At 47.7% G+C, this 27,013-nt stretch overlaps 1 protein-coding gene across 1 annotated transcript in view; it reads left to right on the top strand.

Annotated features, from left to right (window-relative positions):
* Window positions 1–2,289: 2,289 nt before the first annotated feature.
* The window catches only part of LOC137543873 (nischarin-like), a gene marked incomplete at its 3' end in the record, with an annotated part of 43,432 nt that continues 18,708 nt past the window's right edge, over window positions 2,290–27,013 (top strand). Inside the window, exons 1-6 of the mRNA XM_068264945.1 lie at window positions 2,290–2,413; window positions 8,104–8,187; window positions 8,311–8,493; window positions 10,624–10,672; window positions 20,737–20,900; window positions 23,265–23,360. Coding sequence (XP_068121046.1) covers window positions 2,327–2,413; window positions 8,104–8,187; window positions 8,311–8,493; window positions 10,624–10,672; window positions 20,737–20,900; window positions 23,265–23,360 — 663 coding nt within the window. The remainder of the gene's footprint in view (window positions 2,414–8,103; window positions 8,188–8,310; window positions 8,494–10,623; window positions 10,673–20,736; window positions 20,901–23,264; window positions 23,361–27,013) is intronic.

The following is a 27,013-nucleotide window of genomic DNA, read 5'->3' as shown; positions in this document are numbered from 1 at the left end:
ATACCTGTTCTGTGAACCCACCCACCACTGCATACCTGTTCAGTGATCCTGCCACTGCATACTTGTTCTGTGAACCCACCCACCACCACTGCATACCTGTTCAGTGATCCTGCCACTGCATACCTGTTCTGTGAACCCACCACTGCATACCTGTTCTGTGAACCCACCCACCACTGCATACCTGTTCTGTGAACCCACCCACCACTGCATACCTGTTCAGTGATCCTGCCACTGCATACTTGTTCTGTGAACCCACCCACCACCACTGCATACCTGTTCAGTGATCCTGCCACTGCATACCTGTTCAGTGATCCTGCCACTGCATACCTGTTCAGTGAACCCACCACTGCATACCTGTTCTGTGAACCCACCCACCACTGCATACCTGTTCTGTGAACCCACCCACCACTGCATACCTGTTCAGTGATCCTGCCACTGCATACTTGTTCTGTGAACCCACCCACCACCACTGCATACCTGTTCAGTGATCCTGCCACTGCATACCTGTTCTGTGAACCCACCACTGCATACCTGTTCTGTGAACCCACCCACCACTGCATACCTGTTCAGTGATCCTGCTGCCACTGCATACCTGTTCTGTGAACCCACCCACCACTGCATACCTGTTCAGTGATCCTGCCACTGCATACTTGTTCTGTGAACCCACCCACCACCACTGCATACCTGTTCAGTGATCCTGCCACTGCATACCTGTTCTGTGAACCCACCACTGCATACCTGTTCTGTGAACCCACCCACCACTGCATACCTGTTCAGTGATCCTGCTGCCACTGCATACCTGTTCTGTGAACCCGCCACTGCATACCTGTTCAGTGAACCCGCCACTGCATACCTGTTCTGTTCAGTGGACCTGCCACTGTATACCTGTTTAGTGAACCCGCCACTGCATACCTGTTCTGTTCAGTGGAGTTTGGTGTGTCAGTGTGAAGCAGTACCTTAATTACACTACCTGATTGATGTATACACATGCAAGATGTTTTAAAGCACTTTAGGCCTGTCATTTAGCATTCAATGTGATTTCTGCCCTTAAAACGCTGCTTTTCGTCAAATCCAGATTTTTCCCGGGGACTTTTGGCGTGTATCCCACTCCGCCATGCCCCCCTCCAGGTGTTAGACCCCTTGAAACATCTTTTCCATCACTTTTGTGGCCAGCATAATTATTTTTTTTTTTCAAAGTTCGCATCCCCATTGAAGTCTATTGCGGTTCGCGAACTTTAACGCGAACCGAACCTTCCGCGGAAGTTCGCGAACCCGGTTCGCGAACCTAAAATCGGAGGTTCGGCCCAACTCTAGTTAGGGTTAGAAAGTGGGAGGAGCCAACACCAGTCAAATACACGGACAACGCTGGGTCATCAGTGGGTGGAGACAAATACAAATTTCACTGGGAAAATGTAAACTGCAGCCATTCTTAGACTGTTAATGGCAGGGTTTTAAAACTTGCCACACTTGGTCACTGGGTGACTGGGATTAATATTCAGAAAAGTGGGTGGAGCCTATAAAAGTGAATCAAACTTCACCTATTGCTTTTCAAGGGGAATATATAATTGCTACCATTCTTGCACTGTTAATGGCACAGGCCTCACACCTGGTACAGTTGGTCATCAGGTGACTGGGGTTCAAATTCAGAAAAGGGTGTGGAGCCACAAACAGCCCATCAGATTTTTTCATTTCAATGCAAATTATTGATGCCAAAGACCACAAAGCTCACAAACTTGGTCATTGGGTAATTGTGTGTTAGGGACGGTTAGAAAAAGTGGATGGAGCCGACACCAGCCAAATACATACCCGGGCAACGCCGGGCAATCAGCTATTAGTAATATATCAATTTAAAGGATGGGAATAAAGTTTAGAGTCAATCAAACACATTTTTAGTAGAGAAATCTATATATTTACATAAAAAGAGGGACAAAGTCCTGAAAGAGGGACAAATGAGGGTGAAAGAGGGACAGAGGGACAGTTGGGAGCTATGCAACAGTACTCCAAATTGTTGCCATGGTTGCTGAGGAAGTCAATGTATTTTGGAAGATTTTTAAGCTGTATGTAGATTGATGAAATAGATGATGTTATTAACATTAAACAGCAGAAATACGTCAGCATAAGCAATCTATGCATATCTACTCTATGACACACTACACTAGTAATAAAGGTATCCTTCCCCTTTATGGCCTCCCCCCTCCCCTCTCCGTACACAGTGCAGGGAGGAGGCGGCTCTGTTCGCCGGAGGGCGTCTCAATAAAGTTGTATTGAAGCTCAGCTGTAAACAAACATGGCGGCTCCGGCGGAGGTCCGGGAGGAGTGACGGGGGATGGAGGGGCTGGCCGGGTACATGGAGGACAGTGACGAGCACCGGGGGGTCAGGGTGGTCGGCTCCGAGCTGGTGGACAATTACACGGTGAGCTTTCTTCACACCCGCCCGCCTGACTCTCAGCGCTGCGCCCGGCAGAGAAACATATACCACAGCGCCCGCCCGCCTGACATATAGAGCTGCCCCTCTTTCCTCACACCCGCCCGCCTGACTGTCAGCGCTGCGCCCGTCCGAGAAACATGTACTACATGTCCGGCCGCCTGTCATATAGAGCTGCCCCTCATAACATATCGTGTACTCCGCCCGCCTGTCATTTAGAGCTGCCCCGCGTAACATAGTGTGCTGCGCCTGCCTGTCATATGGAGCTTCTTACACCCCCCCCCTACCCCGTCATATTGTGCTGCCCCTCCCCGTCTGTCATATAGTGCTTTTTACCCCCCACCATATAGTGTGTCTTCCAACCCCCCCCCCCCCCCTGTCAGTTAGTGCTGCCCCTTGCCTGTCATCTAGTGCTTCCATCCCCCCCGCCTGCCCCTTGCCTGTCATCTAGTGCTGTGCCCGCCTGTCAGAATGCTTTGCTTGCCTGCCTGTCTGTCATATGGTGCTGTGCCCGCCTGTCAGAATGCTGCGCTCGCCTGCCTGTCATATGGTGCTGTGCCCGCCTGTCAGAATGCTTTGCCTGCCTGCCTGTCTGTCATATGGTGCTGTGCCCGCCTGTCAGAATGCTTTGCCTGCCTGCCTGTCATATGGTGCTGTGCCCGCCTGTCAGAATGCTTTGCCTGCCTGCCTGTCATATGGTGCTGTGCCCGCCTGTCAGACTGCTGCGCCCACCTGCCTGTCATATGGTGCTGTGCCCGCCTGTCAGAATGCTTTGCCTGCCTGCCTGTCATATGGTGCTGTGCCCGCCTGTCAGAATGCTTTGCTTGCCTGCCTGTCTGTCATATGGTGCTGTGCCCGCCTGTCAGAATGCTGCGCCCGCCTGCCTGTCATATGGTGCTGTGCCCGCCTGTCAGAATGCTGCGCTTTCCTGCCTGTCATATGGTGCTGTGCCCGCCTGTCAGAATGCTTTGCCTGCCTGTCTGTCATATGGTGCTGTGCCAGCCTGTCAGAATGCTGCGCCCCCCTGCCTGTCATATGGTGCTGTGCCCGCCTGTCAGAATGCTGCGCTTTCCTGCCTGTCATATGGTGCTGTGCCCGCCTGTCAGAATGCTTTGCCTGCCTGTCTGTCATATGGTGCTGTGCCAGCCTGTCAGAATGCTGCGCCCCCCTGCCTGTCATATGGTGCTGTGCCCGCCTGTCAGAATGCTGCGCCCCCCTGCCTATCATATGGTGCTGTGCCCGCCTGTCAGAATGCTTTGCCTGCCTGTCTGTCATATGGTGCTGTGCCCTCCTGTCAGAATGCTGCGCCCCCCTGCCTGTCATATGGTGCTGTGCCCGCCTTTCAGAATACTGCGCCCCCCTGCCTGTCATATGGTGCTGTGCCCGCCTTTCAGAATACTGCGCCCCCCTGCCTATCATATGGTGCTGTGCCCGCCTGTCAGAATGCTTTGCCTGCCTGCCTGTCTGTCATATGGTGCTGTGCCCTCCTGTCAGAATGCTGCGCCCCCCTGCCTGTCATATGGTGCTGCGCCCGCCTTTCAGAATACTGCGCCCCCCTGCCTGTCATATGGTGCTGTGCCCGCCTGTCAGAATGCTGCGCCATCCTGCCTGTCATATGGTGCTGCGCCCGCCTGTCAGAATGCTTTGCCTGCCTGTCATATGGTGCTGTGCCCACCTGTCAGAATGCTTTGCCTGCCTGCCTGTCATATGGTGCTGTGCCCGCCTGTCAGACTACTGCGCCATCCTGCCTGTCATATGGTGCTGCGCCCGCCTGTCAGAATGCTTTGCCTGCCTGTCATATGGTGCTGTGCCCGCCTGTCAGAATGCTGCGCCCGCCTGCCTGTCATATGGAGCTGTGCCCGCCTGTCAGAATGCTTTGCCAGCCTGCCTGTCATATGGTGCTGTGCCCGCCTGTCAGAATGCTGCGCCATCCTGCCTGTCATATGGTGCTGTGCCCGCCTGTCAGAATGCTGCGCCCCCCTGCCTATCATATGGTGCTGTGCCCGCCTGTCAGAATGCTTTGCCTGCCTGTCTGTCATATGGTGCTACGCCCGCCTGTCAGAATGCTGCGCCCCCCTGCCTGTCATATGGTGCTGTGCCCGCCTTTCAGAATACTGCGCCCCCTGCCTGTCATATGGTGCTGTGCCCGCCTTTCAGAATACTGCGCCCCCCTGCCTGTCATATGGTGCTGTGCCCGCCTGTCAGAATGCTGCGCCCCCCTGCCTGTCATATGGTGCTGTGCCCGCCTGACAGAATGCTTTGCCGGCCTGTCTGTCATATGGTGCTGTGCCCGCCTGTCAGAATGCTGCGCCATCCTGCCTGTCATATGGTGCTGCGCCCGCCTGTCAGAATGCTGCGCCATCCTGCCTGTCATATGGTGCTGTGCCCGCCTGTCAGAATGCTGCACCATCCTGCCTGTCATATGGTGCTGTGCCCGCCTGTCAGAATGCTGCGCCATCCTGCCTGTCATATGGTGCTGTGCCCGCCTGTCAGAATGCTGCGCCATCCTGCCTGTCATATGGTGCTGCGCCCGCCTGTCAGAATGCTTTGCCAGCCTGTCTGTCATATAGAGCTGTGCCCGCCTGTCAGTATACTTTGCCAGCCTGCCTGTCATATGGTGCTGTGCCCGCCTGTCAGAATGCTGCGCCTGCCTGTCGTATGGTGCTGTGCCCGCCTGTCAGAATGCTGCGCCCGCCTTCCTGCCATAGGGTGCTGTGCCCACCTTTCAGAATGCTGCACCTGCCTGTCATATGGTGCTGTGCCTGCCTGTCAGAATGCTGCGCCAGCCTGCCTGTCATATGGTGCTGTGCCCGCCTGTCAGAATGCTGCGCCTGCCTGTCATATGGTACTGTGCCCGCCTGTCGGAATGCTGCGCCTGCCTGCCTGTCATATGGTGCTGTGCCCGCCTGTCAGAATGCTGCGCCCGCCTGCCTGTCATATGGTGCTGTTCCCGCCTGTCAGAATGCTGCGCCTGCCTGTCATATGGTGCTGTGCCCGCCTGTCAGAATGCTGCGCCCACCTGCCTGTCATATGGTGCTGTGCCCGCCTGTCAGAATGCTGCGCCCACCTGCCTGTCATATGGTGCTGTGCCCGCCTGTCAGAATGCTGCGCCTGCCTGCCTGTCATATGGTGCTATGCCCGCTTGTCAGAATGCTGCGCTTTCCTGCCTGTCATATGGTGCTGTGCCCGCCTGTCAGAATGCTGCGCCCGCCTGCCTGTCATATGGTGCTGTGCCCGCCTGTCAGAATGCTGCGCCCGCCTGCCTGTCATATGGTGCTGTGCCCGCCTGTCAGAATGCTTTGCCAGCCTTTCTGTCATATGGTGCTGTGCCCGCCTTTCAGAATGCTTTGTCAGCCTGCCTGTCATATGGTGCTGTGCCCGCCTGTCAGAATGCAGCGCTTTCCTGCCTGTCATATGGTGCTGTGCCCGCCTGTCAGAATGCTGTGCCCGCCTGCCTGTCATATGGTGCTGTGCCCGCCTGTCAGAATGCCGTGCCCGCCTGTCATATGGTGCTGTGCCCACCTGTCAGAATGCTTTGCCCTCCTGCCTGTCATATGGTGCTGTGCCCGCCTGTCAGAATGCTTCGCCCGCCTGCCTGTCATATGGTGCTGTGCCTGCCTGTCAGAATGCTGCACCCGCCTGCCTGTGATATGGTGCTGTGCCCGCCTGTCAGAATGCTGCACCCGCCTGCCTGTGATATGGTGCTGTGCCCGCCTGTCAGAATGCTGCACCCGCCTGTCTGTCATATGGTGCTGTGCCCGCCTGTCAGACTGCTGCGCCCGCCTGCTTGTCATATGGTGCTGTGCCTGCCTGTCAGAATGCTGCGCCCGCCTGCCTGTCATATGGTGCTGTGCCCGCCTGTCAGAATGCTGCACCCGCCTGCCTGTGATATGGTGCTGTGCCCGCCTGCCTGTCATGCAGAGCCCATCTGTCATAATATAGCACTGCCCCCCGCCTGTCATATAGTGCTGCGCCGGCCTGCGTCGCACATTGTACACATTGACCTGGCTTCAGGACCATCAGGGCGGGTCTTCTCCATGGTTACCTTGTGACTCTGGTAGGGTCTGGATACTCTGGTAGTGTAAATTAAATCAAATTAGCATTTTGGAGAAAATATCAGTTTAATATGAGTTGAATTATTGCTAGGCCTGTGATAATATAGCAGCTATTTGTGATATTGTATATAATACAGAAGCCATATTTTTCATTTTATGTTGGCTATGTACGATCTCCTATGTGTATGTCTGTTAGGAGCCGGTCTGGTAGCTGGCTTTGGGGTGTAATTGTCACCTGGACACCAGGGTGAAGGAAGCTGCTAATTTGATTTTCTGTAGGTCAATGTAAATTACATTTGCATTCAGTTTCCTCTAGAAACTACAGCCTACCAGGAAGAAGGGAGCTGCTAATTAGCAGCCATTTGGCAAGAATAATCTGATGTGTCTGCATTGCTTTGAACTCTGTGTGTATATGTAAACAGCCCTGTTGTCCCAATATACAATCGGGACTGGCGGAGTCTGGAAAGTTCAAAGCAAAACAGGAAACCTTTGAAATTTGCATATCACAGCAAGCAAAGATCTCACAGAGGTCCCTGCGAATGGTGATGTCTCAATCTGGGGAAATTGGATTAGTTCTGGATCTGAACATTAAGTGGCCTCAGGCTACAAATCGGCCTATATAAGTCAGGCAGGGAACACACTTGTATTTCAGTTTTCTGCACGTTTTCCTGCATACTTTTTCTGCACACCAAGTGTGTTTCCATTTAGGAAAACGTGCGCGATTTTTCACAGCAGCTGATGTAGTTGATAGAGAAAACTGACAAAATGTGCAGAATCAGGATGCAGAATGTCAGTTTTTTTTCTGCGCGCAAACAACATATTAAGTGTGTACTAGCCCGTTGATTGACATGAGAGCTCAATTTTTTGTGTGCAGAAAATGTGCACGGAAACAGTCAAGTGTGTTCCCTGCCTCAAGGTAGCGCTTAGCTAGAGGTGATCTAATCAGACTTGGTGTCCTTCCACAACAAAGTTAGACCTTTGTGCTGGTAACGTTTAATTCCCTTTTTTATTTTTGCAAACTGTCTTGTTGTGTGTCTGTATCTTTTACTGTGTTTTTTGTAAATCTTTTGTATATATTTCTTTCTGCACTGTTCCACTTTTTTGGAATATTAAATATTTAGTTAATAAGCCTGACTTGTGATGTACTAGCAGAGCTCGCATTCCTAGAGAGAGACTGCAGTGTAATTTGTGTTACAAGTTCAGTGCCTGATTGTACTGCTCGGTTTTTACACCGCTACCGTGTGAGAGTTTGTGTGTGTGTGTGTGTGTGGCGTTCCCGTATTTAGTCCTAAGCACAAAGCTGACCCAAATATGAAAATGCTGGACTGAGTGCAGGCCACTCGACAGCGGAGTGGGAATTGTCGAAGTGTCTAGCAGCAGCTAGTGGTGGCAGTGAGAAGTGTTTTTGAGGGGTGACATCCTTGTGTTAGCTTGAATAAGGCTGCTTCCCCTCTCGATTTGGTCAAACCCGCAGTCGGGAACCGTCTCTTCAGGCTTGCCATGGGGCCGGTTCCTGACAAGGCCAGCTTGTATATAGACGCAATGTTTTTATCACGCAGTTTTAAATTAAATTGACATCTTATTGATAAACTAAAATAAAGTGTGTGTCTGGCCTCTTGGCAGGTATACATCATCGAGGTGCAGACCGGCGTGCACGGCTGGCGGGTGAAGCATCGCTACAGCGATTTCTACGATCTGCATGAAAAGGTAAGTAAACAGCGTTCTATGTCTGTCACAGCAGCGATTTGCTGGAAAATTACAGAACTGATAAATGAATACTTTAACCACGTGTCCTTCTATTTACCTATTTGTTTATTGTTTAAATCCCAGCTCACAACAGAGAACAAAATCGAGCGCAATTTGCTGCCCCCCAAAAAGATAATTGGGAAGAACTCTAAAAGCCTGGTGGAGAAGCGTCAGAAGGACCTGGAGGTCTACCTACAAGCACTTCTAGAGAAGTTCCCGGTGACTGTCCCCCGAGCTCTGTCCCATTTCTTGCACTTCCACCTCTATGTAAGTTTGGACAAAAAGTAGGGATAGTAAAAATTGCACCCTGCAGAAAGAAAACCCTGAGACAACAGGAGCCCATATGTTGCAGTATGTCACAGTACCAGAAGTATGTAATATATGCGGATGGATGATACTCACAAAGGTGGGGTGCAGAAGGGCAGCCGACCACTAGAAGCAGGTGGAGATGTATAACCCCGACTCCACTCGGGTGACCAGACAGAGCTGGTGATGGTCTTGGGAAAAAGCAAACCTCAAATGACCTAAATTGGTCAAAGAGGGTTGATCCCCCTCCAAAAGGAGAATGAAGGCACAGGATAAAGGGGAAAGAGGCGCCCTGAGAAGATAAAATGCATTAAAAACAAATAAAATGAAAAAAGTGAGGTGGCTTACCTCAATGAAGACAAATTCACGTATTAACAGAATTCAATTGCACTGGCAACGCGTTTCGTGGGTGCACACCCACTTCCTCAGGCCAAATAGCAGTGCCTAATAGTGCTTGTAGCCACAAGGCACCTTGAGAGGCGCCTTATTTGTGGCTACAAGCACTATTAGGCACTGCTATTTGGCCTGAGGAAGTGGGTATGGACCCACGAAACGCGTTGCCAGTGCAATTGAATTCTGTTAATACGTGAATTTGTCTTCATTGAGGTAAGCCACATCAGTTTTTACATTTTTGTTTTTAATGCATTTTTTGTTCTCTGAGCGCCTCTTTCCCCTTTACTCTATGTAAGTTGACTGGATTTAATTTCAAGTTGAAATATTCAGAGTAGGGGGCTGATGGGAAACTAGCGACCACCTTCTTTCTCTGAAGCTCGTGGAGTCCCCAGTCTTCTGTCTGTAGGCACCTAGTGGATTACACATTAGGGGGCACCTGGTTTACATGTAAGATATACTGTATTTACAATCAGTTTTGCAGGAGAATAAGTGGTGGACATAACTCCAATAACGGCATGACCAAGATGGGGTCAGTAAATATATTGACTCAGTGACGATGTGTTTTGTGGATAGTAAGCCCTCTTCGTCATGTTGAGAGTTTGAAGTGGTCCATGCAGGTGCTGAGTGCGCTCAGAGCTGCTCATCACCCATATGAATCACTTTAGCCATTCAATTTGACCTGAGGAATGAGGTTATTGCCCACGAAATGTGTTGCCATTGGGTCTGGGTGAATGTAGTGACCTTTTCTAGAGGTCTCTAGTTCTTTGGGGTAATCCAGGGTCCCGTAGGGCCCGATCCCGCTGTGCGCGGCATGCATCTTGTGAGAGGCGGCGCTGGCACAGCTGTGATGCAAGACACATCCAAACCAGATGAGTGATTCATTGAAATGCAGCATGCCATTCGTCTTTTTGTTTTTTCCCTTCCATGCATGTGTCAGAATTAAAGGACAACTGTAGTGAGAGGTATATGGGGGCTACCATATTTATTTCCTTTTAAACAATACCAGTTGCCGGGCAGCCCTGCTGATCTCTTTGGCTGCAGTAGTGTCTGAATCACACCAGAAACAAGCATGCAGCTAATCTTGTCAGATCTCACAATAATGTCAAACACCTGAACTGCTGCATGCTTGTTCAGGGGCTATGGCTGAAAGGCAGAGAATCAGCAGGACTGCCAGGCAACTGGTATTGCTTAATGGGAAATAAATATGGCAGCCTCCGTATCCCTCTCACTTCAGTTGCCCTTTAAAAAAGACATCGCGCTTCTCTGGTCTCTGCCTGCTTCCTCAGATCAATACAAGTGTCTTAGGGAATTCAGTTTGCAGCGTGGGCGTTAGAAAAAAAAATTTACAAACTGAATTCCCTAAGGCACTTTATTGACCCGAGGAAGCGGCGGAGAACCGAGAAACGCGTTGTTAATTGTGCCTGAATAAACCTTACCTGACCTAAACCCTTTCTGGGTTGGCTCATCTGGAGAGGGACGATATCTCGTGTATTAATTTATGTCTTTATACCAAATACTCTGAGAGAGATTTATTTTGCTGCGTCTCCACCCTTCTCCATAGTCTGCAGTCGAGCTGGTCACACTGCAGATGGTGTATAATCTCATTTCCGCTGTCATACGATGCGGCGGTAATTTCCGGCGCTGCCTGTGATTGTCATGTGCTGCTGTCGCATTAATTGTTTTTTTTTGTTCTTTCAGGAAATTCACGGGATCGCAGCCGTCCTGGCCGAGGAGCTGTACAATAACGGTAATTCATGTGATATTACTCCCTGCTCTGCATTGTGGGTTCCTGGAGGATAAGTCTGTGGGATAAATGAAATGAATTGTTGTGGAGCGCTTGTGTGACCGAGTATCAGGATCTGCTGGTCAGGAAGAGTCAGTCTCCCTCCACAGCTGATTTAAAGCACACCGGAGGTGAACTTCGAGTGAAAAATCGCATACTTGCCTAAGAAGAGGAGGGCTCTGGATTCTATAAGCCAGGCATGTCCAGAGTCCGGCCTGGGAGCCAAATGCGGCCCACCAAGCCATTTCTGGTGGCCCCCAAAGATCTCTAGAGTTCTTAAAAGATACCCAAGGTGGCATGTGATATGATGAGACAGACATGGGTATGTACAGTGCCTAGCACACAAATAACTAGGCTGTGTTCCTTTTTTTTCTTTCTCTGCCTGAAATAGTTAAATATCAGGTATGTAAGTGGCTGACTCATTCCTGACTCAGACAGGAAGTGACTACAGTGTGACCCTCACTGATAAGAAATTCCAGCTATAAAACACTTTCCCGGCAGAAAATGGCTTTTGGGAGCAGGAAAGAGATTAAAGGAGAACTGTAGAGATAGATATGGAGGCTGCCATATTTATTTCCATTTAAACACTACCAGTTACCTGGCAGCCCTGCTGATCCTCTGCCTCTAATACTTACAGCCATAGACCCTGAACAAGCATGCAGCAGATCAGGTTTTTTTCCATTAACCCTCCAGGACAGGTATACATCGAGATCCGGTCCCTCCCAGGAAACAGGAAACATCCACAAGCCTCTCTATAAATTAAAAGATTTGTCAGGGAGACGGCAGTATAGATGTTTCCTGTTCCAGGGACAGGTCTCTCTGTACAGCGCTGCAGATCCTGGAGAGCCTGGGTGGCTAGAGGGCTGTTGGCGTGGCGGTATCTTGGTGGAGCTTTAGGCTAAGTTCTCTTCAGATGGCCGCTTACCTCTCCGAAGACTTGTGGGCCAGAGGGAGAGAAGGTCGCATGGTAAGGCTTCTGTCTGGCAGGTGCCGCTGGCTGGTAATGGCGTCGGTACGCTGCGGGGAGGCGGAGGCCGGAATGGTGCAGCGTACCAGTATCCAAGATGGCGTGCGGAGGATTTCCGCTTCCGGATGACGTCACTTCCTTTTTTCGCCGGCTAGAAGTTCGGGCGGCGTCCTCCGCGTCTCTGCACTCGTGCAGAACGCAATGGAAGCAGCAGCAGGATCAGAAACGGGCCAGGCGGCCGCGCAGGAGGATCCTAAAAGGCAGGAACCAAAGCTAGACACTAGCAAGGTATTATAACACAGAAAAACAGTTGTTTGGTGTTACCTTGTGTTTGCAAACATTGCTGCTGGCTTGATATAGGGGGACATTTATTTGTAATGATAGTCATGTATTGCCTAATTGGAAGTTGATTATCATTTTGTTTTATGTAAAACACAGTATTGTGTAGTGTGGTTTTACAAGGGTGATATTTGTTTGTTTATAGGGGACGACAGCTACATCTTCAGCTTCTACTGCTAATACTACTAATACTGAAGCATCAGAAGCTGCAAGGCCTAAAAAACGCTGTCCCTCTTGTAATATCAAACTGCCTGGATCTTGGAATAAATTATTGTGTCAGCAGTGTGCAACAAGAGTACTAAATGAGGAATCTGCTGTGGCTTACAAAGATTTCCTCAGAATGGTTCGCAAAGAAATGACGGAATCCATGAAACTCTTCAGGGATTCTATGTCTGCACAGGCAGCGGTTAATCAACCACCTATTGTAATTACACAAGTACCAGGAAGTTCAGGAACAGTGTATCCTACCATTCCTGTGTCACAAACGGCGGTACAGCAGCCTATAATTATGGACCAGCCGGCGGCCGCAACTAATTTAAATTTACAACCACCACCATTATCTCCAAAAGGGGATGATCCTAGTGAAAAAATCACTGATGATTTAAAAATAACTACTCATACTAAAGCCAGGGCTAAAACAGACCGTCCCGTGTTGTCAGACTCTGAGCCAGAGGAATATTCCGATGAGATTTCTGAATGTGATTCAGAAGAGGAAGTCTCGGATAATAATCAGGACAAACCATCTAAGTTCAGATTTTCAGCAAATGAAACCGATGAACTGTTAAAAGCAATATATGATTCATTAGGTATAAAGGATGATAAACCATCATCCATATCCACACATGATGCGCTATATGCAGGAATGGAAGGGACGAAACCTTTGGTTTTCCCAGTTCATGAATCAACGAAACAGTTAATTAATAGTCAGTGGAAAAACCCTGATAGAAAAGTGTTTTTATCTAGGGGATTCAAAAGAAGATTTCCTTTTTCGGAAGATGACTGTAAACAGTGGGATAAATGTCCCAAATTGGATGCAGCCTTTTCCCAAGTCCAGAAAGAAAACGAGTTATCTTTTGAAGATCTGGGATTTCTGAAAGATCAATCAGACAGGAAGGCGGAATTTGCGTTGAAAAAAACATGGTCTGCGATATGTGCAAATTTCCGTCCTGCAGCAGCCACGACATGTGTAGGTCGTACATTAGATTTATGGATGCATCAAGTGATGCGCCATATTAAAATGGGGTCAAGCAAGGAAACGATTATTAATTCTTTCACAGTGATGTTTAAGGCGATTAATTTTATAATTGACGCTGCAACAGAGTCTATTCGATTGACAGCAAGGGCAGCAGCTTTATCTAATGTAGCCAGACGTAATCTCTGGATTAAAACTTGGGAAGGAAGTAACATATCTAAAAATAAGCTTTGTACTTTACCCTTTGCTGGAGACTTACTGTTTGGTCCAGAATTGGACGAAATTTTAGAAAGAACATCAGATAAAAAGAAAGGGTTCCCTAAGAAGAAACAATTTAGGCAAGGTAAAACTTTTTTTCGTAAAAACAGACAAGAAAATAAGGCTAGACCGCAAAATAGACGTAAGCCCTGGTCCTTCGCAAGGGAGCAGAACAAGCCAAACGCTTTGTTTGGCAGTGCTGAACCCTCTGCTAAAAAGCAGCAGTGACAACGAGCTGGCGGTGGGAGGAAGGTTGGGCCTATTCCTCTCACAATGGCAAAAGTTTGCGACCAGCCCATTCATTCTCAATCTAATTCAGTCAGGGTATCACATTGTATTTCACCAAAATCCACCGACAAGATTCACAGTAACAAAGAGGTGTCGGGCAAACGAGGAACAGATGGCGCTAAGCTCCATCCTACAAGACATGTTGATGAGGGAAGTTGTCACTTTGGTGCCAATCCTAGAGCAGGGAAAAGGTTTTTACTCGACGATTTTTTTGGTGAAAAAGCCGTCGGGGAAATTTCGTCTTATCCTAAACCTCAAACCTTTGAATCCGTTCATAAAGCCCCAAAAGTTCAGGATGGAATCAATCTACTCTCTCAGAAATCTGCTGATAGCCAATTGCTTCATGATAAGCATAGATCTCAAAGATGCATATTGGCATGTCCCGATCGAGTTGAAATCCCAGAGGTTTCTACGATTTGCAGTGAGAGACAGTTCAGGAGTCACCCACTACCAGTTCCATTGCCTCCCTTTTGGCATAAAATCCGCACCAAGGATTTTCACCAAAGTGATAGCAGAGCTTGTCTCAGCTCTACACAAACAGGGAATAATGATTGTCCCATATCTGGACGATCTGTTGATTTTTGCGGAGTCAGAGAAGACTCTGTTGGGTCACAGACAAAGGGTAGTGACAGAACTCCAACAGGCAGGTTGGATTATCAGTCTGGAGAAGTCACAGCTACAACCTTCACAAAATATACTGTTTCTGGGATTCTTGATAGATTCACGGCAACAGAAAATGTTCCTGCCAGAACAAAAACGGCAGAAGATAATTCAACAAATAGAACAGTTCAGGGGCTTGCACAAGATATCTGTTCGGAATGCAATGAGGCTCTTGGGACTACTAAATTCTGTGGCTCCAGCAGTGCAGTGGGCAATGAAACATGCCCGGTTGCTACAATCATGGATATTGAGAAATTGGGACAAGTCGGTTCAATCACTGGACCAAGTGATACTTATTCCACAAGAGGTGAAAGAAGATCTAACGTGGTGGACTGTGTCCCACAATCTCATGCAAGGCAAGGCATGGATTTTTCCTACCCAAGTAATTTTGACCACAGACGCAAGTATGACAGGGTGGGGGGCGCATATTCAAGATTTTGCAGTACAGGGTCTCTGGCAACCGCATATGAAGGATCAGTCCTCAAACTACAGGGAGCTGATGGCGGTAAAGCTGGCGCTAGTAGCAACCCAGCACATAGTAGTTTCAAAGCATGTGCACATAAGATCAGACAATTCTACAGTAGTGGCGTATATAAATCGCCAAGGAGGAACAAGGTCACACAAACTACTAACTCTGTCACTAGAAATACTAAATCTAGCGGAACAAAGTCTGTTATCCCTTTCAGCAATTCACCTAAAAGGTTCCTTGAACATGTTTGCAGACCTACTCAGTCGCCAACAACTTTCAAATATGGAATGGGAACTAAATCAAGAGATCTATCAGTGGATAACGTCAATTTGGGGAGCTCCAATCATAGATTTGTTTGCCAACAGGCAAAATACCAAATGCCGTTGGTTTTTCTCCCTAAATACCAAAGACAATCCGACTGCAATAGATGCCCTTGCACAAACGTGGGATTTCGAACTAGCATATGCATTCCCACCTCTAAACCTATTACCGCTAGTACTGAGGAAAATAACAATGTCCAAAGCGAAGATAATACTCATTGCACCAAATTGGCCAAGGAGGTCATGGTATCCACTCCTTCTGAAGTTAAAGATAGTGGAACCATTACCGCTTCCTTGTCAGGGGAATTTAGTATCCATACAGGGGCAAGCTGTTCCGGAGCTAAACAAGTGGAAGTTGACAGCTTGGCTACTGAGGAGTCAATACTAAAAAGTTATGGTTTATCGGACAAAGTTGTGCAAACTTTAATCAAAAGTCGTAAGAAAAATACGAGGGCAATATACCTAAAGTACTGGAAAACCTATAATCTGTGGAAGGAACAGACAGGGTTCAAGTCTAACGAAATTGCTACCATTTTAGAGTTTCTGCAGAGCGGTATCGACAAGAAATTGGCCTTAAGTACGATTAAGGTTCAAATTTCAGCTCTTTCGGTTTTTTTAGATGCTAAATTAGCTACGCACCCTTTAATTATTCGTTTTGTGAAATCGGTGGAAAGAAATAGACCGATATGCGTTAAACCATTTCCGAGATGGGATTTGTCGTTGGTTCTTAAAGCACTCACAAAGCCACCATTTAATGATTCAGAGTCTATGAATTTACGTTTACTTACGCTTAAAACAATTTTTTTGGTAGCAATTACGTCAGCAAGGAGAGTTAGCGAATTGGAGGCGCTTTCCAGTGAAGAACCGTATTGCATTTTTTATGAGGACAGAGTAGTTCTTAGAACCAGTGCAGAGTTTATTCCAAAAGTAGGGGACATATTCTATCGATCCCAGGAGATCATATTACCGAGTTTCTATGCCAGGCCCTCTAATGACAAGGAAAAAGAAAGACATTCATTAGATGTAAGACAAGTTTTACTGGATTATCTACACAAGGTACAGGAGATTAGGAAAACGGAGGCTTTATTTGTGAATTTCACGGGAAAGATGATGGGTCAAAGAGCATCTAAAAGAACAATAGCCAACTGGATTAAGTTATGTATCTTGGAAGCCTATAAGATTATGGAGACTACTCCTCCTAAGAATCTTAAGGCTCATTCTACCAGAGGGACAGCGACAACTTGGGCCTTCAGAGCTGGTGCTTCTCCTCTGGATATCTGTAAGGCAGCAACATGGAAAAGTCTTGGAACGTTCATGCGGCACTACAGATTGGATCGAATATCTTCATCTGACCAGGACTTCGGTAGGAAAGTTCTTCAGGCGGTCAGCCCACCCTAAGGTTAGTTTCTTGGTCATCATCTCGATGTATACCTGTCCTGGAGGGTTAATGGAAAAAACTAAACATTAGCTTACCTGGTAATTTTATTTTAAGTAACCCTCCAGGACAGGTGGGGTAACCCACCCCGTATTCTATAGTTATATATATATATATATATGTATATACTATGCATTACATAATGTAAGGTATCATATAATTTATTATTATGAGGATTGTGTCAGGATTGAGACCTGTTTTTTCTTGTTTAATACTGCCGTCTCCCTGACAAATCTTTTAATTTATAGAGAGGCTTGTGGATGTTTCCTGTTTCCTGGGAGGGACCGGATCTCGATGTATACCTGTCCTGGAGGGTTACTTAAAATAAAATTACCAGGTAAGCTAATGTTTAGTTTTCTGACAATTTTGACAGATATGACAAGATTAGCTGCATGCTTGTTTCTGATGTGATTCAACCACTACTGCAGCCACATAGATCAGCAGGACAGCCAGGCAACTGGTATTGTTTAACAGGAAATAAATATAGCAGCCTCCATATATCTCTCACTACAGTTCTCCTTTAAAAAGGGTCAATAGTTCATATATTTTAGCTCTGGTATACTTTAATGAATGTGTCATTGAGCAAAAACAATAACAGTTAAAACTTAAAAAGTAGATTTAAATATAAAATAAAACTGTGGAATATCATAAAAAAAATATTTTTTAGGAGAAGGAAGATAGGTACAATTGTTAATTTCATTAGTTTATTTTCGCTTCGGATGTTCTTTATGTAGCCCGCAGGCCTGATGAAGATGTCTTTAGACACGTTTGACCTCTGATTACTCTATAAAACTTTTATCTGTAGTTATAATTCTCCTTTGTGAGGAGACCACATTGACCATTGGTACCCTAGTTTTGGGTTGTCAGGTGCACTTTAAGGCCAGGCGCACACTTCGTAAAATCTTGCCTGTTATCCGCTTTAAGTGCGATGTATTGCTGTGGGCCATTCAATGACTTTTTTGCGTTCAGCCCCAAGGAAACCACATGATAGTTTATAGTTTGATTTTAGGTTTTTTTTTTTTTTCTTTTTTAATCAACATCTGTGGTTACAAAGTTACGTTTTACAACAGTAACACTTGACGGGAACCTGAGGCAAGGGAAAAAAAGTTGTTTTACCTGCAGGACTCCATGGGCCTTCAGAGGCTTATGGGTTGCTGGATGAAGCTCCAGATAAGTAGACCTCGACTCCCCGCATCACACGCACGAACCTTACTTCAGTTGTCCTTTAATGCAAAGTGCAACCATAGGTGAGGTTTACACATTGTGGGGTAATCTGGGCCTTCTTATTACATCACAGCACTGGCTGCATGCATCGAGGCTCCCTCTGTATGAATGAATAAAGTGTGCCTGGTTTACTTTGCTTTGAGATTGGGTTAATGATCTCATCCATCCCTCCTGTGGTAACCGCTCTGCAGTGTAAACTGAACATTGCCGTAGATGGAATTTGGAAAGGTGAAGGCTTGCTTGGCTACAAGTGGTAAACCTATAATATTCCTATGTCGTATTTGGTAAAGCTTCCCTGTCAATGCTCAAACTGAGCATGTGAATGCAATATTCCACCAATCCTGGTCTTACAGAGTGATTATAAGTTCATCATCCAATCAGATCTCCTGACACTTGTATCCCTGTCTCCTCCAATCAGATCTCCTGACACTTGTATCCCTGTCTCATCCAATCAGATCTTCTGACACTTGTATCCCAGTCTCATCCAATCAGATCTCCTCACACTTGTATCCCTGTCTCATCCAATCAGATCTCCTCACACTTGTATCCCTGTCTCATCCAATCAGATCTCCTCACACTTGTATCCCTGTCTCATCCAATCAGATCTCCTGACACTTGTATCCCAGTCTCATCCAATCAGATCTCCTCACACTTGTATCCCTGTCTCATCCAATCAGATCTCCTGACACTTGTGTCCCTGTCTCATGCAATCAGATCTCCTGACACTCGTATTCCTGTCTCATCCAATCAGATCTCCTCACACTTGTATCCCTGTCTCACCCAATCAGATCTCCTGACACTTGTATCCCTGTTTCATCCAATCAGATCTCCTGACACTTGTATCCCTGTCTCATCCAATCAGATCTCCTGACACTTGTATCCCTGTCTCATCCAATCAGATCTCCTGACACTTGTATCCCTGTCTCATCCAATCAGATCTCCTCACACTTGTATCCCTGTCTCATCCAATCAGATCTCCTGACACTTGTATCCCTGTCTCATCCAATCAGATCTCCTGACACTTGTATCCCTGTCTCCTCCAATCAGATCTCCTGACACTTGTATCCCTGTCTCATCCAATCAGAACTCCTGACACTTGTATCCCTGTCTCATCCAATCAGATCTGCTGACACTTGTATTCCTGTCTCATCCAATCAGATCTCCTGACACTTGTATCCCTGTCTCATCCAATCAGATCTCCTCACACTTGTATCCCTGTCTCATCCAATCAGATCTCCTGACACTTGTATCCCTGTCTCATCCAATCAGATCTCCTGACACTTGTATCCCTGTCTCATCCAATCAGATCTCCTCACACTTGTATCCCTGTCTCATCCAATCAGATCTCCTGACACTTGTATCCCTGTCTCATCCAATCAGATCTCCTGACACTTGTATCCCTGTCTCATCCAATCAGAACTTCTGACACTTGTATCCCTGTCTCATCCAATCGGATCTCCTGACACTTGTATCCCTGTCTCATCCAATCAGATCTGCTGACACTTGTATTCCTGTCTCCTCCAATCAGATCTCCTGACACTTGTATCCCTGTCTCATCCAATCAGATCTCCTGACACTTGTATCCCTGTCTCATCCAATCAGATCTCCTGACACTTGTATCCCTGTCTCGTCCAATCAGAACTCCTCACACTTGTATCCCTGTCTCCTCCAATCAGATCTCCTGACACTTGTATCCCTGTCTCGTCCAATCAGAACTCCTCACACTTGTATCCCTGTCTCCTCCAATCAGATTTCCTGACACTTGTATCCCTGTCTCATCCAATCAGATCTCCTGACACTTGTATCCCTGTCTCGTCCAATCAGATCTCCTGACACTTGTATCCCTGTCTCATCCAATCAGCTCTCCTGACACTTGTATCCCTGTCTCATCCAATCAGATCTGCTGACACTTGTATTCCTGTCTCATCCAATCAGATCTCCTGACACTTGTATCCCTGTCTCATCCAATCAGATCTCCTGACACTTGTATCCCTGTCTCATCCAATCAGATCTCCTGACACTTGTATCCCTGTCTCATCCAATCAGATCTCCTGACACTTGTATCCCTGTCTCATCCAATCAGATCTGCTGACACTTGTATCCCTGTCTCATCCAATCAGCTCTCCTGACACTTGTATCCCTGTCTGATCCAATCAGATCTCCTGACACTTGTATTCCTGTCTCATCCAATCAGATCTCCTCACACTTGTATTCCTGTCTCGTCCAATCAGATCTCCTGACACTTGTATCCCTGTCTCATCCAATCAGATCTCCTGACAGGTGTATCCCTGTCTCATCCAATCAGATCTCCTGACACTTGTATCCTTGTCTCATCCAATCAGATCTCCTCACACTTGTATCCCTGTCTCCTCCAATCCGATCTCCTGACACTTGTATCCCTCTCTCACCCAATCAGATCTTGTGACACTAGTATTCCTGTCTCATCCAATCAGATTTCCTGACACCTGTATCCCTGTCTCCTCCAATCAGATCTCCTGACACTTGTATTCCTGTCTCATCCAATCAGATCTCCTCACACTTGTATCCCTGTCTCCTCCAATCAGATCTCCTGACACTTGTATCCCTGTCTCATCCAATCAGATCTCCTGACACTTGAATTCCTGTCTCATCCAATCAGATCTCCTCACACTTGTATCCCTGTCTCCTCCAATCAGATCTCCTGACACTTGTATCCCTGTCTCATCCAATCAGATCTCCTGACACTTGAATTCCTGTCTCATCCAATCAGATCTCTTGATACTTGTATTCCTGTCTCATCCAATCAGATCTCTTGATACTTGTATTCCTGTCTCATGCAATCGGTTGTATGGCTGTTTTGTTCCCCGGTCTCTGATCTTTCCTGTTTCCCCCCCCAGGAGAGCAGCTGCTTCTATCGGGACAGGTATTTCACATGAGCCCCCTGCAGCTGTACGCCATCACCCAGCTGCTGCGACACGGGAAGCCTACCTGCATCAACGGCGACGCCAAGACCGATCTCGGGCACATACTGGACTTTACATGCCGACTGCGATATTTAAAGGTAGGAACCGCTGTGTGTACCTCATCCACTTGTTTAAAGGGATACTGTAGGGGGGTTGGGGGAAAATGAGCTGAACTTACCCGGGGCTTCTAATGGTCCCCCGCAAACATCCTGTGCCCGCGCAGCCACTCACCGATGCTCCGCCCCCCGCAGACATCCTGTGCCCGCGCAGCCATTCCCCAATGCTCCGGCCCCGCCTCCGGTTCACTTCTGGAATTTCTGACTTTAAAGTCAGAAAACCACTGCGCCTGCGTTGCCGTGTCCTCGCTCCCGCTGATGTCACCAGGAGCATACTGCGCAGACACAGACCATACTGGGCTTCTGCTATACACTCCTGGTGACATCAGTGGGAGTGAGCACACGGCAACGCAGACGCAGTGGTTTTCTGACTTTAAAGTCTGAAATTCCAGAAGTGAAACAGAGGCGGGGCCGGAGCATTGGGGAGTGGCTGCGCCAACACAGGATGCCTGCGGGGGACCATTAGAAGCCCCGGGTAAGTTCAGCTCATTTTCACCCGACCCCCCCCCCCCCCCCCCCCCCTACAGTATCCCTTTAAGGTCAGGGTTGGTTATGCCATTGTTTTTCCTTGTACTTGCCGACCTGAGCTCCTTAGCTGTGCTGGTGATTGCTCAGTGATTCCCTGACTAGAGTCAGTCATGCAGCCAGTGACTGCCACAGAACCTGTATGTAGCATGCTTGTTCCGGGTTTGTAGCTCACAAAGTGGGGCAGTATGACGGCCCCGGAGCTTGCAACTTGTTTTTATCCTAATAGATACCTTTTTTTTGCCGCTACGCTTAAAGGACACCTGAAGTGAGAGAGATATGCAGGCGGCCATATTAAATCAGTTTATTTTACCTGCAAGAAGCCCCAAGTAAGTTAAACTGTTTTTTTTTTTTTTTTTTTTTTTTTTACCCTTTAAATAATACCAGTTGCCTGGCTGTCCTGCTGATCTCTCTGGCTGCAGTAGTGTCTGAATCAATCCAGTCTGAATCCAGTTAGAGCACCTGATCTGCATGCTTGTTCGGGGGCTATGGCTAAATGTATTAGAGGCAGAGGATCAGCAGGATAGCCAGGAAATGTGTATTGCTTAAAGAGGAGCTGTTAGGTATAAGGTCTCAGAGAAAATAAACACATATCAGTAGCTAAAGATTGGCTGTACTTACATTACATATGGATTTCACTGTCCACGTTTGGATTTCACAGAATTTGTATATAGTATATGCAGAGATAGATGCTCCTGACAGCTCATGGCAGGTTCCATGTTTTTCTGTCTCCTATGAAGCCAAACGTGTCGTCATGTCCTGCCTGCTTCCTGATCACAGATAAGCTCCTACTGAATAACACAGTGTGCAGTGAATATTAATGAGCCATGTGGCTAGGAACAATAGCTGACTCCTGCAGTGTACTCTGCCCGGAGATTTATCAGTGCTACGCGCTGGACTGATTACAAGCTGCTGTAACGTCTCATTCGCAGCCGAGGGGAGGGCCCCAGAATGCTTTGCAGTTTAGTATGCGGCTTGCGTCCTTATGGGTCTATAACAGCCTTGCTGATAAGCACACATCAAAGGTAACTGAGATTTTTTTATCTTCACTAATGGCTTTTGGGCTTCCTTCTAAACTGTTTAACACAGGAGAATAGAGGTTTAAATTAGCTTCTGCAGCCTGACAGTTACTCTTTAAAAGAAAATAAATATGAGTCTCCATATCCCTCTTATTTTAGGTGTGCTTTAACTACTTGCCGACCGCTCCACGCGTCAGCCTCAGGACCACTCCACACCGATTGGCGTGAACGGCCTTCTATGGGGCTAGCAGGAGATTATGCACACCGCTCGGAGACTGTTAGACAGCGAAACCGCCTTCTAATACACAAGTACAGCGCTGCGATCTAAGACAACGCTGTACTCGGGGACAGTTGTGTGACACGGCTGTCCCCTCCTGAGTCTCGGCGGTGATCAGCTGTCATAGGCTGAACCCTATGACAGCCGATCACACTGATTGGCTGGCGGGGGAGGAAGGGAGGAAGAATATATAAAAAAAGCAGATTTATTTAGAAATAAAAAAAAAAAGAATATTTTATTAAAAAAAAAAAAAAAAAAATTAAACACGGTGGGTTGAATCAGACCCCACCAACAGAGAGCTCTAGGCCTTAAAGCTGCAGTTGCCATTTTAGTAAAAAAAAAAAAAAAATGTCCTGGTCACTAGGGGGGTTTAACACCACGATCCTCAAGTGGTTAAGCTACAAAGGAATGAGAGGGGGGTCTCCTCTGCTTGGCGTAGAGCCGCTATAGAGGAAGGGGAATATGCTGCATGTATCTCTGTAATTATACAAACACGCTGTCATCTGTTTTCTCCTCTTTCCCCAGATCAGCGGCACAAAAGGCTCTGTAGGGACGAGTAACATACAGGAGCACTTACTACCCTATGATCTGTCCGTATTTAAATCCCTCTGTCAAGTAGAGGTAAGAAACAAGAGAATGCAGAGGTTGCTGTGTTTTGTTTATTGTGACTGTAATAATAAAACAGTGTTTGGTGTGTGTGTGTATGTTCTTGTTGATGGTTGTGTGTGTTGTTGTTTGTTTGTGTGTGTGTGTGTGTGTGTGTGTGATGATGTCGTTGTTGTTGTTGTCGTTGTGTTTTGTGTGTGTGTGTGTATGATGTTGTTGTTGTTGTCGTTGTTGGTTTGGTGTGTTTGTGTGATCCAGTCATGGAGAAACTCTGAAGAAATAACAAGTTCTTTAGATAATATCTTTGAAAGAGACTCTGAAGTCTCATGTTTTAGCTGCTTTTCTTATATAATCATCTTCAGCATCATAGAATTGCCGCATCCCCATGGTTGATGAATGATTTATTAGAGAGTAAGCAGTGCAGTTTCTAGGTTAAATTTCTCCCAGGGCGAGTGTCAAAAAATACGCCCCCCACCTGCTAACCCCCCCCCCCCCCCCCCAAATCCAAACCTGCTAAGTGAAATCTTCTCAGAGGGCGATGGTACAAAGAAAAATTCAATCAGGCCCTGGGCAATGTAACTGTGGGTACATGTAAGAGTGATGTGCAGGTACTCTGCAGGGGAATGAGGGGATTCTTCATGCAGAATCTGAACCAGGTTTACAGGTGAAAAACTTCACCTCTGCATTCAATGTGCATATCAGATCTGCCGGGGTGTGCATATGTAGAGTACTACTGGGGGCATCACAGTGGCACAGTGGTTAGCTCTCTTGCCTTGCAGCACTGGGCCCCTGGTTCGAATCCCAGACAGGGCACTGTTTGTACAGTTTGTATATTCTCCCTGTGTCTCTGTGGGTTTCCTCTGGGCACTCCAGTTTCCACCCATATCTCAAAAACATACAGATAAGTTAATTGGCTTCCTCCTAAAATTGACCTTAGACTACGATACAAACACTTCACTATACATACATACTTCACTATACATACATAAACTATGGCAGGGATTAGATTGTGAGCTCCTCTGAGGACAGTCAGTGATATGACTATGTACTCTGTAAAGTGAGGGCAGAATATGTCAGTGCTATAAAAATACATAATAATAATATGGTAGGACATTAGACTATGACTATGGTAGGATTAGAGTGTGAGCTCCTCAGAGGACAGTCAGAGACATGACTGTGTACTCTGTAATGTGCTGCGGGAGATGTCAGTGGTATATAAATACATAATAATATGGTAGGGCATTACACTATGACTATGGTAGGATTAGAGTGTGAGCTCCTCAGAGGACAGTCAGGGACACGACTATGTACTCCATAAAGTGCTGCAGAAGATGTCAATGCTATATAAATACATAATAATAATAATAATATGGCAGGACATTAGACTATGGTGGGATGGGTAGCACTGTGGCATAGTGGTTAGCGCTCTTGCCTTGCAAGGGCTAGGTCCCCGGTTAGCAGATTCATTATTGTTAACGTGCTGCAAAAGTGCAAGTTAAATATTCTTACTTGTGCTAGTGAAGTGGCACAACTTAATTAACATAGTAGTGGCCACTCTAGTGAAGTATCGCGGTAGCTATAGGTTGCTATCGCACAGCACTTACAATGATCGGTCGTTGCTAAGGTATGTACACTACGCTGCCAGTAGCATGCCCGAGGGATAAATAGGTCACGCAACTTCACTAGCGCACGTAAGAACATTTAACTCACGCGTTAACAATAATGACTTACATTTTTTTTCCAGCTCATGTATCCTTTAAAGTAAACATCAGGCGTTAAAAAAAAAAAATCTACCTACCTGGGGTTTCCTCCAGTCCCTGGCAGCCTATCTGTCCCTCACCGCAGCTACGCTCCCGGTGTCCCCTCCGTAGCAGCCACCGACCTGACAATGTTGGTGGCTTCTGCTCCTGAACGCCACGTGGTCATGCTCCCATAGCCGGGAGCATTCTGCGCAGGCGCATACTTTTGCAGCTGCACATTTGTGCAGGTGCCACCGATGCTGTAACAGAGAGGATCCCAGGACACCGGCTGGGAGTGGAGCTGTGGCGAAGGACATATAGGCTGCCAGGGGATGGAGGAAGCACCAGGTAATTGATCTATTTTTTTAAATGCCTGATGTTTCCTTTAATACTCAAATGCACCTGTTTAAACAAATTACAGCTCCTGTAAAATAATTACTCTTATATATTGCTATATTGCTCCCCCCCCCCCCACACACACACACACATTCTGACTCCAGGTACCCCAAAATTTCTCCATTGCCTCCAAAACCCTTCAGCCAGAGAACGTCTCCCCCCCCCCCCCCTTCCCCATACAGGTGGTGTATACAATTCTAAATCGGGCTTAGGGGCCTTTCAGCGCCATTGTGACTGTCACCTGCACGGAGTGGGGCTCTCTAGCTGAGGGGTTGTTGGAAGACCTGCAAGTGCCACTGGGGAAGGGAGGGGCTCTCTAGCTAAGGAAGGTTTGTTGGCCTGTCAGTGCCACTGTCTGTAACCCCCACTGAGTGGGGGGTCTCTGGCTGAGGAGGTCTCGGGTGGTAGTTACATCATCACCACAGGCCCCCTCAGCCAGACCGCCCACTGAGTACAGGTTACAGTGGCACTGACAGGCCAGCAAACCTACCTAAGCTAGAGAGCCCCCCCCCCCCCCCCCAGTGGCACTTGGAGATCCTCCAATACCCCCTCAGCCAGAGAGACACCCCTCCCCCCCAAGTAACTGCGGCAGCCACAATAGCACCCTGACACCTCAGCCAGATCAGGGAGCCACACACAAACTAATTATTTACTGCAATAATACTGCAGGGCAGAGAGCGCCCCCTCACCCCACTCCTCCCCCCCTCCCTGAGATCGGCCACTTCGGAGGACAGAGGCAGAGCCAAAGGTAAAGTCAAGTGACAGCAGCAGCATGTCACAAGTAGAGAGCAGGTTTCTACTTACTGCACCTGCTGAAGAGGCGCCGATCCAGGGGGAAAGCAAGCAGGGCGGGACGGGTCACCAGGCAGGGGAACACAGACGCATCGACAGGCATGAGAGACAGCCACAACTCCTCCATCGGCGACGCTGCGCTATTCCTGGCCTGCAACACCGCTACAAACGTCGTGTCATCACGTGGTGACGTCAGAGCGGAAGGAGAAAGCCGCAGGACGCCCAGGAAGAGTGTGGGAAGCGCGGTGATTGCGCTGGGGTACTTTCGTTAGCCTGCACCACGCATCACCAGCTCAGCGGGCTCCAGCAGTGTCTTCCTGCCTGCGCCCCCCCTTCCTTCACCTGCCAGTTTGCGCTCAGTGCGGTCGCCCGGCCCGCACGGTGGAAAAAACGGCCCTGAGAGTAAGCCCTGCAAAGCTCCCGAGCTCACAGGGCTTTACTTCCTCAAAGAGGCAGAGCTTTAGGCTGTAGCTCCGCCTCCGCAATCTCTGCCGATCGCCGCCTCTCCCCGCCCTTCTGTCTTCTTTCACTGAGAGGGGCGGGGAGGAGGCGGAGATTGATTGCGAAGAGGCAGAGCTACAGCTCAAAGCTCTGCCTCTCCAGGGCAGCATGATCTGCGACCTGCAAAGTCGTGGAACTTTGCAGGTCGATTTCCCAGGAATAAATCCTTCATCTGCTGCAGGGATGCGGCGAATCTACTGGGACAATCATGCTGAAGAGGATTGTATGAAAAAAGCAGGT

This window comes from Hyperolius riggenbachi, unplaced genomic scaffold (assembly GCF_040937935.1).
Source record: "Hyperolius riggenbachi isolate aHypRig1 unplaced genomic scaffold, aHypRig1.pri scaffold_282, whole genome shotgun sequence".
In the NCBI taxonomy this organism is placed as follows: Eukaryota; Metazoa; Chordata; class Amphibia; order Anura; family Hyperoliidae; genus Hyperolius; species Hyperolius riggenbachi.
This window is presented reverse-complemented; position numbering and strand designations above follow the sequence as displayed.